General features: G+C 42.7%; 1 protein-coding gene and 1 long non-coding RNA gene across 2 annotated transcripts; one reads left to right on the top strand and one right to left on the bottom strand.

Annotated features, from left to right (window-relative positions):
- Positions 1 to 548: 548 nt before the first annotated feature.
- On the bottom strand, positions 549 to 6623 carry tssk6 (testis-specific serine kinase 6). The gene is made up of 2 exons (XM_044204345.1): positions 6276 to 6623; positions 549 to 1462 (listed from the first exon to the last, which is right to left on the bottom strand). Exons 1-2 carry the CDS (start codon positions 6531 to 6533, stop codon positions 743 to 745), a joined length of 978 nt encoding a protein of 325 aa, XP_044060280.1. The 5' UTR covers positions 6534 to 6623; the 3' UTR covers positions 549 to 742.
- A 12-nt stretch (positions 6624 to 6635) lies between these two features.
- On the top strand, positions 6636 to 14015 carry LOC122879863. The gene is made up of 2 exons (XR_006378801.1): positions 6636 to 11355; positions 13716 to 14015. It is a non-coding gene; the product is annotated as an uncharacterized LOC122879863 (long non-coding RNA).
- Positions 14016 to 16725: the final 2710 nt, after the last annotated feature.

Genomic DNA, 16725 nt, shown 5'->3' with positions numbered 1-16725 from the left:
TGCTTAGCATGCTAAATTCAGTAGATATCTCTGCAACACAATACATAGATGTCTTTGACATGATGTCATAACTGTTACTTTTCCACATTCTGTTGATAATGTTAGTCCATTTGAATGTTTTAAACTAAAAATCTGGCCAAATCTTACATATTGCCAAGTACATTTTCCTGATTCTACTTACATACTTTCACTTAAGTAACATTTTCAATGCAGTATTTTTACAGTGTGGTATTAGTATTTTTACTTAAGTAAATAACACAAAGGATACCATGGCACAACAAAGCTCACACAAACAAAACCAACCAGAGCATTAGCTGTAGCGCTTACTGCCAAAACCGCTAGGCCAAGCTGCCACATTACAGACACAAAACACAACATTTAAAAACAGCGACAACTGCACAATGCAATTTTTTTTAGTTCTTCACCTACAAAAGCAAATTCTACCATGTACCTGAGGAGCTTGGGGCATACCATGTTCAAGGCAATTTAGCACTACATCACACCATCAAGACTAGACGAAAAGCACTGGTTTTACACCATTAGCTCAGGTGAGCTTAATCAGCAAGGCCCCTCCGCTGTCAACCAGGGGTGTGCTGAGGTTGGCAGCCTCCGAGACAGTGGGAGAGCCGTCACACAGACAATTGAGAAAACTCAAACACTTTGCAGCTGGTTGCTTTTTAAAAAGAGTGTTAATGAATGTATTTATTTCAAGTTTTGTCAGCTTCTAATTTTCAATGTGATGTCACTGTCTTGGGGCAGCAGTTGATGGTCCTTCCACTGGATCTGAATCGTCTTTTGAAAGTTTCTCATTCACTTTGGCCTTTTCATCTGGAGGTCCTTCCTGCCCAGGGCCAGCGTTTGATGTGGCAGCCTCATCACTGTCCTTCATTCTCCCTACCTGCAACATCCAGGAACTCTGTAATATGTTGCTGATTGTAATCCGCTGCTCCACAACAGGGTGCAGAATACTTCGGATAAGGTCTTTTGCCTCAGACGAAACAGACGGAATGCTTGGGAAGTTGATATTATGCTGCATTTGAATTCCCACCATCCTCCTAATGGTGGTGGCATCATAGGGCATTGATGCATAGAGCATCATATACAGCACAACTCCCATACTCCACACATCAGACACTTTGGGGTTGTATGGAAAACTTCTCAAAATCTCAGGTGCTGCGTAGGACGAGGTGCCACAGTAGGTTTCACTCAGCACAATCCGCCCGTCTGCGTAAGTGAGTCTCTTGCTGAACCCAAAGTCACACACTTTGAGGTTGTGATGTGTGTCCAGCAGCAGGTTTTCACATTTAAGGTCTCTGTGGGCCACGTCACTGTTGTGAAGATACTGGACCGCCTCGCACAGCTGTGTGAAAAGCCTGCAGCTTGAATGTTCAGGTAAGCCCCCCTTGACATTGATAAGCTTCAAGAGGTCTCCTTTCACACAGAGCTCCATCACCACATAGACCTAAAGATACAAAAGCGCACGGTGAAATATATGCAACACAATGTGCAATGGATGTAAAAAAAACCTCAAAGTGTAGCACTTTCAGCCACTCTAGTGGTGTGTCTGTCGGTCAGTCCACCACTTTGGTCAAGACTGAAACAGCTCCTCTATAAGCTGGATTGCCATGAAACTGTGCGCAGACCCTTGTGGTCCCCAGAGGAGGAATCCCACTGATTTTGGCGATCCCCTGACTTTCTCTCCAGCTCCACCACCAGGTTGACATTCTTGGCTTTTAAAGAAAGATCCCAACAACTATTGGATGGATTGCCATGACATTTGCTAAAGACATTCACATTCCCCTCAGGATGAATAGTAATGCCTTTGTTGATCCCCTGACTTTTCATCTAGCATCAACATTTCAATTATGCCCAGAGTTTGGTTTATGACTAAATACCTGCAAAACTAAAGACATTTGCATCATGTTAGAATGCTAACACGTTAAAACTAAGATGGTGAGCGTGGTAAATATTAGACATACGCTTAACATAAAAAACTTGACAAAAGCGTTGTCATCGTGAGCATGTTAGTGTGCTGATGTTAGCATTTAGCTCAAATCGCCGATGTGCCTGACGGACACTGGCAGCCTCTCAGAGCTGCTGTCAGGGCTGTAGACAGCAGTCTGATGTCATTCTACCGTTGCTACCACAAATACCAAAACAAAAAACAAGTCATCCAAATTAAATAACTAATTGAATTAATAATTACAAAATATGTTGTTGGACCATGCCCTATGGAATGAGAAATTTAAGCGTTTTCTGATCTAACGCCACTATCTGCCGTGTTTAGGTCTGATGGTTTGTAGACCCATCCATCCACTCCGACCTCCTCCTTCTCTGGACTCCTTAAAATTATCAGTAGCCTATTTTTATATGAGCCATTTCAAATGCAACTGGCCCTTACCACGTATTCATATTTTTCATGTATTATTTCTTACAGTAGCACATGTAGCCATCTCTGTGATAGATACAGATATTTGATCTTTTATCAGCAGCAGCCATCCAAATCTATATGGCTACTGATGCGAGTTAACTGGAAAGCTCCAACAAAGAGACATTACACTGACGTAAAGAAAGTAAAGAAACTGTCCGTAATGTTGTCTTGATTAATATCCAGCTTTTGTGTTTTTATTTTATCAGCAAAAACAGCAGTTGCTGTTGGGTTTATGGGTATAAAGCAAAGCTGCTGTGTCCATCTGCTTATTTCACTAAAGTATCTGCTCTGGGTCTCACACGGGAATTGGTAGAAATTGTAGCGACTGCTTTATTTTCTGTGTTAAATGGTTTTCTTCCACCATTTATACACATCATACAGTCTGTATATGTCCCACAAAATATTCAAAATAACATTATATTTGAACTGTGTACCTGAATTTATCAAATAATAAAACATGGTTTGTATTTGAACTCCACATTCTAAAGAAGAAAAACGTTATTCTAAACTGAGTGTAAAGCTGTGTAACTGTTGGTGCTGCAGGTGGAAATGAATGGGCCGGGTGGGAAAACAGGGTAGTGGAAGAAGTTGTATTAGACCATATTGAATGAGTATTCTTTAAAAAATGAGGTTATGTATATAATGGGAGGAGACCCAGATTAATGTAAACTTGGTCTGAAGTGTCTATGATAAAAAATCAGAAAGCTATTGACAAAAATCTGGAGTTTTAATCAACATCTAGTCCGTATATATTCATATCTAGTGCGAAATTGGAAACGAGGACTCGAGAGGATTTGGAAATAAAAAGGAAAGGAAGAAGAGCAGTTCAAGTGAATCCAGTCAGACGGTGAAGAAAGAGGAGAAGTGTCTTGTCGCGATGGTCGCTGTGACGCAAACAGACGGCATTGTCAAGGATCCACATGGTCGGAGAGTTTGTAGGAGGAAGGCTCGGAGATGTAGGAGGTCAGGATAACAGGAAGTGGGATGGTCGTCACTGACTGCGTGTCACAGCGTCAGAGACGGAGCCCTGAAGAGGCGTGCGTTTGGAGATCACAGCGGTGTGAACTGCTTCCTGCTCGGAGCAGAAGTGAAGAAGAAGAGAGCAGTAAGCGGTGTGCCACTGACGGCGGAGGCCGAGTCCTTTCGGGAGGTTGAAGGTGTGTGTGAGGCAAGAAGGCTGACAAGATTCAGAAAAGGGGAGGAGGAGGACAGTAACTTGGTGTGTTTGGCGTTTGAGGGGGAGTTGTCGGAAAGAGTGTGTGTAGATTATGTGTGTTACAGGGCGAGGCCATGTGAGAGAGCTCCTCTCAGGTGTTTCTGCTGTCAGGAATATGGACGTGTTGCTGCAGGATGAAGAGGAGGCAGAAGATGTGGGAGATGTGGGAAGGACGACTGTAATGTGGAGAAGTGTAAAGTGCCTGCACTGCGAGGGAAACCACCATACGGGATCAGCACAGTGTCCAAAAAGAATTAAGGAAGTAAAAATGAATAAGATCAGAGCAGAAAAGGGATCGTCACACGCTGAAGCTGCAAGAGAATGGAGAGAAACGGTGAAATGGGGGCAGTGCAAAAGGAAAAGGAGCAGAAAGGAAACGGAGCTGATCAGAGCATCAGTGTGGACAAGAAGCGATCTCTGGCATTTATTGCCACGGTTATAAACTGTGCGGCTGAAATAAAGGGGAAGTCAGAAAGGATTAAGATGGTGCTGGACGCTGCAAGAAGATTCTTGAATGTTGTGGACACATCTGGAGAGGATCCAGATGTTACACTGAAGGAAGGACCAACTCAGACGACTGGGTCGGGGTTGTAGAACAGTCATGGGATCACTTTGGATGTAAATAGTTTACACTGTGAAGCTGTTACAATCCAGTAGGTGGCGGTAATGCTCAATTATTGATGCCAACCGCCATAAAACTCAACAGCAGAAGAAGAAGAAGAAGAAGAAGAAGAAGAAGAAGAAGAAGAAGAAGAAAATAAATAAAAATAAAATAAAAAATCTGAAAAGCTCTCTTGGCCATTTTGCATGCACTTTTGAGATGGTCCCTAACGTCAGCTCATGAGTTTGCTGTTTGCAAGTCAGGTGCCATGCAGGCTTCAATATGACATCACGAGGTAAAAATAACAGCTGTAGCACATCAGTCAGGTTTGAGCTTGCACGCAGCGTTGGGCAGTAGCGGCGTTACTAGTTTAACCTGAATCAAATAGCTTTTCAGTAGCTTAGCTCTTTCACTGGTCAGGCAGTGCGGTAGCGCCCACACTACGCTCACGTTACGTTTCCCCAAACTGCTCTGAAGTGAAGCTGAAGCGCAGCGCAGCTTTCTGCTGCGGTCTGAACTAAACCCGCTAAGGATCAGTACGTGACGCCACTGTCACACACGGACGTGTATTGCTGCCTTCCGGACAACTCGGAACTCGAAGATTTCTGACCTCCTACTAGAAAAAGTACAGTGGAACGTCACTTAAAGTCGGAGTTCCCATGGAACCCACATTAGGCTACATTTCAATCAATAGGGAGGGGGGTAGGATGTATTTGTAGACTACAGTATTGTATTAGGCTAGTAAATGGAATATGAAGATACGTTTCCGAGTATAAATGTGCTGTAAAATAATATGTATAATGGCGTCTGTTCATGCGTCGTTTCCTCCTCTGTTTCGTTTGCAAGGAGGCTGCATTGCTGAGTGTTCAATTGTGTGTACACTTGCCAAAGAAACATCAGTTTGTCAGGTCAGCCATGTTTTGTGTTTACGTTTGACGTCGTGCGCCTGGAACGCTTTGAAGTCGGAATCGGAAATTGCAACTGGGAAATTTCGACCTCCGACATTGTCTGGAACGCAGCATACGTGTAGCCGACAGAAGCACTTCCGTATGACGGTGACATCACGTACCAATCCTTGGTAACGTCTCTCCTGCAGCGGAATACAGACGCGAGCTTGTGTTCACAACCATTACAAGTCAGAGCAGCCAGCAAGTGTCAATAGCTAACCACGAGCTAGCTACAATTTCTTCACTTGCTGTTGGCAGAAAGTGAATAAAAGTAAGCGCGGTTGGTTTTGGAGCAGTGAGAGCAGAGAGCACAGCTTATTGACAGATTTATGGATCACTGAGATAGCACTGACTTGGAATGAAGTTGGTTCAATATATAAAAAAATAGCTTCGATGTAGTAAGCTACTTTTGCCATGTTGCTTAGCTTGCTACATTCTCTGGGTGGTAGCTTCAGTGCAGTGAAGCTTCATTTAACGTAGAGTAACTGGTAGCTTAGCTCGCTACACTTTCCAAGTAGCTAGCCCAACACTGCTAACACTCCACAGCTAATGGTAACAAACGGATGAAAAGTCACTGAGGATGAACCTCGCTAAATGTAGTATTGGACTTAAACTTTCCTAAATCTGCATTATGAAAAGTCCTGCTGTATTGGCTACTTGCAGGTCCTGTTCACGCTGTACAGACAACAGTCACCTGGAGTACTTCGATTCTCGAGAGAAAGTTGTCTGAATCTGATGATCACGAGACAAGATCTGAAGTTATAAGGAACAGCTTTTCATATGATTTTTAAACAGATTTATGGACATCTGGCCATGATGGATCCACCACTGTAGAGTGATGTCAACTGGACTAAGTTATGACTCTGAGAAGAAGTTTCAATTTGTTTTGCTTTTTTGTGAATAATTTAACGTTTTGGAAAATAGAAAGGAGCCTTAAAAAATCAATTATTGTTAATATTTAAGTAAGGGAATGAATAGTATGTAGATGAACAACCTCGACCATCTTTGGTACAGAAAGTCACACACTGGCAATGTACAACTACTATAACTAAAAGAAAATATATTAAAAATATGTATTACCTTGCTTGTGTGAGATTCAAAGATGTCAAGAGTCTTGACAATGTTGGGGTGGTTCAAAGACCTGATGATCTCCATTTCCCGAGATAGAAACTTTTCCAAGTAACTAGAATTGACCTTTTTTTGGTCTATAACCTTTATGGCAACCCTTCTCTTCAGTCGGGTTGAGTATGCACTCACAACTTTGCCATACATGCCCTCTCCCAGGTTGCTCTTAAATGTATAACCACGGCTCTCCAGGAACCTTTTATTATTCATCATGAATGTAATGATGACCACAGGAAGTTGAGTTACTGAATTCTCTCCAGAACCTGATCTAGATTGGTTGTGAAATGCCACTTGGTCAGATTGGTACAGTTTATAGAATTATAACATTATGACATCATTTTCTAGGAACAATGATTCTGAGAACTTTCTAACAGAACTGTATGTAATTGTTTTTTGTTTCAGAGAACTGTATGTAAACTGTATATAATGTAAATGATGCATTTTTCCCACAAAGCAACAACTGTGAAATATCTTCACTTAAGGCTGGAGATAAACTTGCTTTTTAACCATGCGTTCGCGTGGACAACCGGCTGCATCAGAAGGGAATTGTTCACGTACTTGCCTATGTACTTAGCGTGTTTCTGGAGGATTCCACTAGAGGGCGCACCAGAGAACTCAGAAGACAATCTGTCAGCAGCTATTTTGACAAGCATATTTGTCATTTTTGTTGTGTAGTGGCAAAGACACATCGTACAGATGCGGGTAATTGCGGATTTGGTGTATTAGCTTGTCTTCAAAACTTTCCGCCATTGTTGTTGCTGCTGACGTGCCTACTGTCTCCTGACCCCGTCACATCCCCATACTGCCCCTACTGTTCATGTGCGTTTCGCATCTTGCGGATGCGTAACGTCAATTTCTGAGGATGTGCACGACCAACGCTCCAAACGGACGCAGGATAGGCGAGGCAGCCATCATGCGCACGCGAACACGTAGTTAAAAGCAAGTATAGCTCCTGCTTAACTCAGGTCTTTCAGGTAATGCGCTACATATTTACTCCACTACACTTCATTGGCCTTATATTTTACTCCACAACACCATCCTGACACTGTTTCCATTTGCCTTGATCAGAAAAGGTTTTGCAGAGTAAGCATGTTTGACATGTTGTGGAGTTTATATTGTTTACATCTCCGTGCCGTCTGCCTTGGTGATGTTTTTTTCTGCTGTTCAAGTGGCAGGTTCTTACAGTGTATGTAGCTTAGGTCTTTTTTGTTTAATTGTCTGAGTTTTGTCCTCTTCTGGTTCAGTGGCTACACTGAGGAAGGTGTCGTAGAAACGGTTTCAGTCATCTGGAGACTGTTTTCAGAATCAAGACGTTTCGGCTCCCATCCGGAAGGCATTCTCAATTGTGAAAAATGGGCCGGGAACTCAGAAATTTAAGCTACTCCGTGTTACTTCAGCCCCGCCCTCAGGAAGGAGTCTTCCTGAGTATCTGTTGATTAGCTAGTTTCACCTGAAACTGACCTAATAGTTTCCATGATGGCCCAGTAATCAGTAATCAGGCCTATTGTTTTCTGGCTGCACCTCCCTCATCACTGTTAAGTACCTGATTAGCATGTGATTGGCGTGACCAAGGTGCCAATACACTGTGGTAAACTTTGGGCAGATTGAATCTCAGACCACCATTTCTGTTCAAAGAGGGGTTTTCTTTTGAAAAATGGACCGGGAACTCTTCTCTGTGTTACTAAAAGAAAACCCCTCTGAACAGAAATGGTGGTCTGAGCTGTGTGTACAGAAATGACTGGTATAAACAACCCTTTAACAGCATAAACAATCATTGAAACACGCACTATGTGGTGTTAGCCAATGTATTAAAATATCTCTCAGTCATTCTGGGAGTTATATATTTGTATTGTATTAATTTTATTAATTTAATTTTGTTTTATTTATTTTATTTTATTTTTATTGTATTAATTAGTTAATCAATTTTGTTTTATTTTTATCAATTCATTTGTGGTTATTGATTCATTTCTCAGTATTTTTATTTGACCTCAGTATTTGGGAAATCACGGCTACAGCTGTTCTTCGGATGTGAGAGGACCGTGTTTCATAAAGTCTTCCAGCAGATGGCAGCAAGAAACAGCCATCTACCTCACACGTGTAGCAAGAAGAAAGATGTAAAGTATCATTTATGCTACGCTTAAGCAATGTGTAATTTGAGTATCATGTATGAAGAAGCACTAAATACTAAAAAACATTCTATGTCATGTCTTTATAGCGACCAGGCATGATTACATTTCACATCGTGCTGTGTGTGTGCTGCAGCAGCTCTGAGCCCGGGTGGAGATTGTACTGTGGGTGGCAGCAAAGACAAGGACATACTGCTGTCCTGCACTGGCTCACATGGTTCTCATCTGTCTCCTGCAGATGTTTGTGGACTGCTGAGCCAGTGTCATGTACAGTACAGTGTCTGTTTTAACATTAGGAAACCATTAGCCCAAAACGATTACCTGCCTTCTATCTATCTCTCCAGCTATTTGTCTCTGAATACACCCACTTATTCCTTTATTCACACCTCTCAGCTGCTAACACCTTGACAACAGGTGGTCAGATGAAAAGAGGCATTTCTAAGGTGCTGTCATCTTGTTGGATGAAGCTTTTTCGCTAATAGCATTAGCCTGGGTCACTGGTGTTTATCATGTCCTTGAAGTTGTTAAATTCAGAAATGTTTTAAAACTTTGTGTTCTTCTCTCTCACTGTGACTGCTGTTCATTGGTGCACAAAACCCTGATAAATCTGGCTTCTATGGCTGCCAGTAGTGCACTGTCAACTCCCATGATCCTAAATAGCCATAGTCATAACAATGCCTACGACCAGCCACTGCAATTCACAGCCATAAAGCCCCCCTGGCGCGCTCAATTTATCATACATTTCGCACTTTCACACTGTTCACAGAAAGACCTTCGTGTGGCATTAGTGTTAGTTTGTGAAGAGGCCCTCTGACACCCAGCCTGATGCACCTTCCACGGCTCGCATTCATGCCCAACCTGAAGGGAGAGGCGCGAGGAGAGGACCCCGGCTCACAAATGTGGACAATTTGGTTTGCGGCTGATACCCGGCGCTCTGAATAAACGATCTAAATGCTCGCCAGAGATTGTTTTGCCACTGCCGCCCCTCAGCGATGACACAAGGGGGGGCAACACACCCCCTGTGGCCTTGTGATGGCCAGCCAGGATGAATATGAGGAAATGAGGCAGACATCTAGTAAATAATAGTTGCCATTGTGCCCCTCGGCAAGTGGTTGGGCCGGGGGTGGGCTGGAGGGGAGGGGGGGCTCCGCATGATATGCCAGGGCCTGACATGGCACCCAGACCCCGAGCTGTCACCCCTGCGGAAACATCACCCTCGCCTCCACAATTTGTGCACTTAACACTTCAGTTGGCACATGACAGGTGCTTATTTCCCCGTACTGGCTTTCCCTCCTCGTAGTGACGCCTCTGAGCCCAGGGCACACACGGCATCTGGCATGGATGTCTGTCCACGATGCTGCTCGTTGCAAAAGTGTGTGACTGCACCAGTCATACTGTTCACATCCGCTCGCACTGGATTTACAGCCCACTGAGCATACAGTGTGTGTGTGTGTGTGTGTGTGTGTGTGTGCGCGAGGGACAGAAGAGTCATGTGTCCGAGGCCAGACTGGGATAATAATTCAGGCTGGGAAATTGGTCAGCCCAGACCAATTTCCACACATTCACAACAGACCATGTATACTGTAACTGTTTTGTTGAAAGATTTTTTTCATTGCCAGTAGCACATCTTTTAGTCTTATTACTACACACCTCGAACTACTTCAAACAGCCAATTATCTTCAGTTTCAAGAGTTAGTCAATTGCTCTTCCATACAGACTACAGCAATAAATTCATATATAGAATTTTCGTACACTTTTGGGGTGTGTGTTTTGCACCGGCATTTCCTCGGAGCTTGACTGGACTTATGCTGATCATCGTGCAGCTCTGAGTAACTGCAGGTACTTCCACCTGACAGAAAAGTACAGAAGACTCATCTGAATGTTTTTCGGAACTACTTTTGCATGACCTTGCATTAAGTTTTGCGTTCCCCCCGATCCACCGGAACAGTTAGTGTGTCTGTCCAGTTATCCAATAAACCGTCAGCTTAGGGAAACGCACTGCAGATACTACAGAAAGGTGATTATGTGTCACTTTACATGATGAATTTATTGCTTATTAATCCTTTCAGAAGGCCGAGCTCCAACAGGCAGCTGCTCTGCCTGGCTGTGCTGGTTGAAGCTGTGGCTGTACTGTACTACACCTATTAACATAAGCCAAGAAAGCATCGTTAAACTACATACCATTTGAACCCGTGGTGCTTCTATGAGATATGACAGATGTGTTACCAATAAACCACAGGAGTTCATGAATATAGTAGCTTCCCTGCAACACTCAGCCAACACAACCACGTCAATTCACTGCACACACACAACCCCTGCATGTAGTTAGTGATACAGCCATTATAAACTAATGTGTCACAGCCAGAATCATAACAACCAAACCACAGCCGTGGCTACAGTCATAATCACAGCTACAGTCTGTCTCAGTCAGTCTCTGCAGCGGGCGCTGAGAGAGCTGGCTGAACTAGCTCCACTAGCTATCCATCTAGCTGCCATCATACAAACTTGGGCCTCAGCAGCCACAGCTGAGGGTGCGTCCACTCAACCAGCGACGGTCTACTACATAATACACAATACCATATCATCAGCTTTTCTCTGTGGATCAGAGGGAATGCAAAATGTATTGCGAGGTAACGTAAAAGAATTTCAGAAAAAAAAATCCCACCGTGACCTTTCAGGGGCTCCGTAGAAAAGAATACACAGGTCTAATTTTTAAAAAAATATTATCTCCATGCCGCCTCTGCCCCGTGTTGTTTTTGCTTTTGTTTACACATTATATTTTGCATTTTTAACACTGGCCTGACACTCCGAGCCAATCAGCCGACCGAGCCACCAGGAATTCTCCCAGTGCTCCTGATGGCCAGTCCAGGCCTGCATGTGTCCGTGGAGGCACTGAGAGTCTCATCATGGTGAGTCCTACATGAGCTTGATCTGTGTTGTCCTAATGAGCATTTGTGTTTTGCAGCAGTTACACAAGACCCGTCTCATACAAATAAGAGAAATACATTAGGATAAATATTGGTAAGTATGATCATACATTGTTTGCATTTATAGCCTTTATTTGAATCAAAGCCAGGGACATAGCGGTCATATAGTATGCATCTTAACCACTAGGCCACCGGATGCCTTGTCTTATCTCATATTAAAGGCATCTCCAGAAATTAAGTATTCCACCAATCGGATTTTCAAAAAGTCCTGCTAAATACCCGAAACTGGGCTGCTTTCATACATGTTACGCACAAGTCATCCAACTTCAGTGACAAAATACATTGTTTGTAATTCCCCTTCAGAATGACACATACCGGTATTAGCTGATGTCAATATCAGCAGGATGACATCGTTTGTCAGTGCCTTCCAAAACCGTTACAAATCACTGTCCAAAAATAAATTTGTTTTCTGTTCTGACAGTGCTATGGTTAAAAACGACTTGGTTAGGGTCAGGGAAAGGCTATGGTTTGGATTAAATTAACTACCTTGTTTCAATTCAGTTCAATTCGATGGGGCTTTATTGGCATGGGAAACAGAAATGTGCATTGCTAAAGTAAGTGTGAAATAAAAACATATACATAAACAGAAGAATTGTGCTATATATATACAGATAAGTAAAATAAGATAGTAATAAAATAATAACACATGTAGACTTGCAGTTAAAAATACAAATACAAATAAGTGATAACTATATAAACACTGCAACATAAAAAATAAATAATGTAAGTGTGTGTGTGTGTAGGTCACTCACTGTCCCTCAGGTTGTGGCATGTTGATACATACTGGGCAGCAGGATCTGCCCTGCCTCCTTCTCCTCGGAGTATTTTTAATTTTGAGAGCTCATTTAGCTCTTTGAAATCTGAGATTACAGAGTAGAACTTGTTAAAGTAAACGTTCCTTAATTCATTGAATGTTGTACATTGTAGGAGGAAGTGCATCTCTGTCTCAGCTCACCTGTCCAACAGTGAGCACATATTCTGTTTTCTTTCGGCTGCCAGGATTGTTTGTGTCTTCCTGTTTCGATGCCAGTTTGTGGTCACTGAGGCTGTACTTGGTCAGGATCTGTCTCTGCTTTCTGTCTCTGACAGCAGAGAGATATTCTGCTGATTCATCATCTCTTTTTAGGGCCAGATAACATTCTGATCTGCTCTGGCTTTTAGCTTCTTCTTTCCAATGTTCCAAATAGGTTTCTTTGCGTTATAATTTGGTTTCCTCTGATTGGTGTTTGGAAAGCAGTGTTGTTGTGAGACTGATCAGAGTGTGTCTGAGTTAGTCTCAGCACCAACTGACATAGGGGACTCTTTTCTGGGCTCAGTTCTTGGGTTTGGAGGGCTTTGGGATGGAGGGTGTCTAGGGGGCTGGATTTAAGGTGATTAAAAAATGTGAGCGCTCTCTTTTTGTTGGTGTTTTTCTGTGTACATATAAAATGTATCTGCAGAATTGTGCATGTAAAGATTCTGTTGGATGTTTGTCCCAACAGGTATAGCTCTGATGACTGAGTGGACTCAATGAGCAACTCATACTGTATTCAATGATATGATTATTTATGGTAAACTGGTATTTGTTCTCCTGACATCTGGGGTATCAGTACTTTTCTACTATGTCCAGCTGTTGCTGTAGTCCTTGTTCAGTAGGAGACAGTAGAACAAGGTCATCAGCGTAAAACAGAGACTTCACCTCTCTATCTGGGAGGGAGAGGCCAGGAGCAGCACACTGATCCAACTGTACAGCAAGTTCATTTATATACACATTAAATAAGTCAGAAACTGCAGCTCTGACGAACACCTCTTCTTTGGGTGAAGAATTCAGTTTGTTTGTCTCCAATTTTAATGGCACACCTATTTTCCGTATACATTGACTTAACCAGATCATACATTTTGCCCCCTATACCACAATATAGAAGTCTGTAATTGAGCCCTTCATGCCAAATAGAGTTGAAAGCTTTTTTGAAATCAATAAAACAAGTGAATATCTTACCATTTTTTGTTTGGTGTACATGTTTGTTAGTTAAAGTGAGAAGGGTATATATATGGTTGGTGGTGCGGCGTTTTGGGAGGAAGCCAATTTGGTTTTTACTCAAGATGGAGTGTTGGTCACGGAAATCTAGTATTCTTTTATTTAGAATACTGCAGAATAATTTACCCAGACAACTGCTTTGTCACAGACACGCCAGGCTCCACCACACCACACACACCGCATTCCTCCACCTGAGCACTGATTCCTTGCACCTGTCACCCATCACACACCTGAACGTAATCAGCCACTCTACTCCTCACCACAGTCTGTGTCCGGTCACGTTAGTATGAAGGACAGTACTTCTACCTCTGCCTCCAATACTCCACGGACTCACCCACGACTCTTCGTCCCGATTCCAGTAATCTCCAGTTCCCCGAGTGTGTCGCTCCAGCTCTGGCTCCTGTGTGTCTCCAGTCTCCCGTGTGTGTCGCTCTGGTTCCCGTTCCCGTGTTCCTCTGTTCAACTCCAGAACTCTTCTGCCATCATCTAAATAAGGGACGGTATCACTAACCCCTCTCATCCATTCATATTACCTTTGTGTGTCAATAAACTCTCTCAGTCTCTTCACCGTTGTCTCCGGTTGATCTGTCTGTAACATGCTTACCCAGATGCCAAAGTTACTAGGGTCTCATTTTTCCCCACTCTTATGAATGGGGGAAATTAGCAGGTTGCACCAGATGTCAGGAAAACATCCTGACTGAAATACAATTTTGAACAGCTTCAACACTGCACCCTGCATATTATTTGTTTCTTATGTTTGGAGTTTTTATTTTTTATAATACATTGATCTGAATTAGTTTGATTTATTGGTATGTATTTGTACAGATTTTCAAAATGTGCTCTCCAGATGTCACGATTTTGGAAGAGTAGTGTTTGTGGTTGCTTTGTGTTGATGTTGTTCCACATATTCCAGAATTGATTCTGATTATTGGAGTTCTCAATATCTTCAAGTTTCATGAGGGTATAATTTAGTTTTTTGTTCCTAATATTGATACATATTGATTTTGGTCGTATACTGATATGTCATTCATCAGATCAGGTGAGTTCAAGGCCATGATGAATTTGTCTCCACTGTCTGTGGCCCATCTGTATGTCGGATTTAATTTATACAGCTTACTGGGTTCCCTTTTTGTGTCACTCATTTGACCTGCGAGTTTAAAGAACACATTTGTTTGGTTGTGGTCTGAAAGGGGGGATTGCTGACAGTGAATGCACTGATAGTGGAGGGGTCCATGTCAGTAATTGCATAGTCTACTACACTAGACCCAAGAGCTGAAGAGTATGTGAATCTCCCAAAAAAGTTTGAACCTACTGTTAACTATGTATAGGCCCGTCAGAGATGCACTACCTCCCTGCCACTTTGATTTATTTCAGAGTCAAGGTTGTTCTGATGGGTGATGGTTGGTGTGGTAAACAGGGGAAACTGACCAAACACATTTGTTGTTGCCCTGTGGGTCGATGACATCAGGTTCAATTCCTGTTCGTCCAGTTCAGATCTCCAGTTAGTAGCATGTTTCATGGGTCTGGAAATAGGGGATTTCTGAGTGGAGAGTTTCAAAAATGTCTTCTTCAAAATAAGGAGAATCTACTGGGGATATATAAATAGCAGAGAGATATAGGTCTCTATCAGTTATGCCCAGGCTTTGATCTAATCTCGACCAAATGTGTGATTTACCCTGTTTAACTGGTGAGATCTGACGGCAAAGGTCTCCTTTTTTTTATAGAGGGCACCATGACTTCATCATATCCTGGAGGACAGTGAGTGAACAGTTTTTGACACCATGTTTCTGTTAACACAATTACATCAACATCTTTAATGATTCATTTCATGATTTCAGGTTTTCCATAGTTCAGCTCAAAGGTTGAGGAGTGGAGACCCTGAATATTCCAGCAGCTTATATGAACTGAACGCATTAAAACAATCAAAATTAACCTGCATAGTGAAATAAATATAAAATATAAAAACACGTACACTTATTCAATTCAATTAATTTTTATTTATATAGCGCCAATTCATAACAGAAGTTATCTCATTGCACTTTTCCTAAAGAGCAGGTCTAGACCGTACTCTTTATAATATTATTTACAGAGACCCAACAATTCTCACCATGAGCAAGCACTTGGCGACAGTGGCAAGGAAAAACAAAAACCTGGGGCAAACCAGACTCAATGGTGGGTGGCATCCACCGCTGCCGTGTTGGGTTGAGAGAGCGAGAGAGGTTCTGGCTCTGGCACCTATTCTACTTTTGGAGACTCTAGGAACCACAAGTAAGCCTGCATTCTGGGAGCACAGTGTTCTAGTGGGGTAATAAGGTATTATGAGTTCTTTAAGATATGATGGTGCCTGACCATTAAGAGCTTTATAGGTGAGGAGAAGGATTTTAAATTCTATTCTGGATTTTACAGGGAGCCAGTACAGAGAAGCTAATATTGGAAAAATGGTTTGATCGATAGATATAATAGGGTGTCATCCGCATAACAATGAAAGGAAGCATATATAAGGTGAATAGAATTGCATAGAACCTTGTGGATCTCTGTGACTAACTTTGGCGTGCATGGAGGACTCACTGTTCACATATACACACTGAGATCGATCTAATAGATAGGATTTAAACCAGCTTAGTGTGGTTCCTTTAATGCCAATTAATGCCAATGTTTGAGTTCGGTCTAGACCTGCTCTATAGGAAAAGTGCAATGAGATAACTTCTGCTATGAATTGGTGCTATATAAATGAAACTGAATTGAATTGGTGAACCGTGGGCTTCTGCTTAGGGCTATGCTTCCTTCGGACAGTCACCCAGCCTCCCTGCAGCTCCCAAGCAGCCGGGGGACAGCTAACAGGAGCTACCTCTGGTCGGTCAGCACCGGCTACTGGCTATTTATACATTTACAGTACTGAATAATAATTTTTCATGGATTACATGGAGGCATGTACTATTTTCACTAATATTATCATTGTATTAACTACTACTATTGCTATTGTTCTGTTTCTGAAGTGAGAAGGTGTTCTGAGTATGTTTCTTATCTTAACAGAAGCTGGGAGCTTCTGCAGTATGGCTCTGGTGTAGTTGGTGGGGAAGGGGGCAAGGGGCAGGTGCTGCTGCATATCTCTGCTCCCTTAGAGTCAGCCAGCAGGACTACTTGTGGGGCTTCCTCTTCAGGCTGAGAGGAGAGAAGCTGGGATGGGCAGAACTGGGTGTTGGCAGCTGGTGCCAGGGTGTTGTTAGGCAGAGTAGAGAGGGTGGGACAGAGACAAGGCGGGGGTTTGAGACACT

The sequence above is a fragment of the Siniperca chuatsi genome, linkage group LG1, assembly GCF_020085105.1.
Source record: "Siniperca chuatsi isolate FFG_IHB_CAS linkage group LG1, ASM2008510v1, whole genome shotgun sequence".
In the NCBI taxonomy this organism is placed as follows: domain Eukaryota; kingdom Metazoa; phylum Chordata; class Actinopteri; order Centrarchiformes; family Sinipercidae; genus Siniperca; species Siniperca chuatsi.
The sequence above is the reverse complement of the archived record's forward strand: the minus strand, read 5'-3'. Positions and strand labels throughout refer to the sequence as shown.

What these genes read in the sequence shown, in the direction of transcription:
- tssk6 (XM_044204345.1), bottom strand. Translation starts at nt 6,533, where the DNA reads ATGATGAATAATAAAAGGTTCCTGGAGAGCCGTGGTTATACATTTAAG. An exon ending in TTGAATCTCACACAAGCAAG is followed by an intron (nt 1,463 to 6,275) that starts GTAATACATATT and finishes TTGTATCTTTAG; the next exon opens with GTCTATGTGGTGATGGAGCT.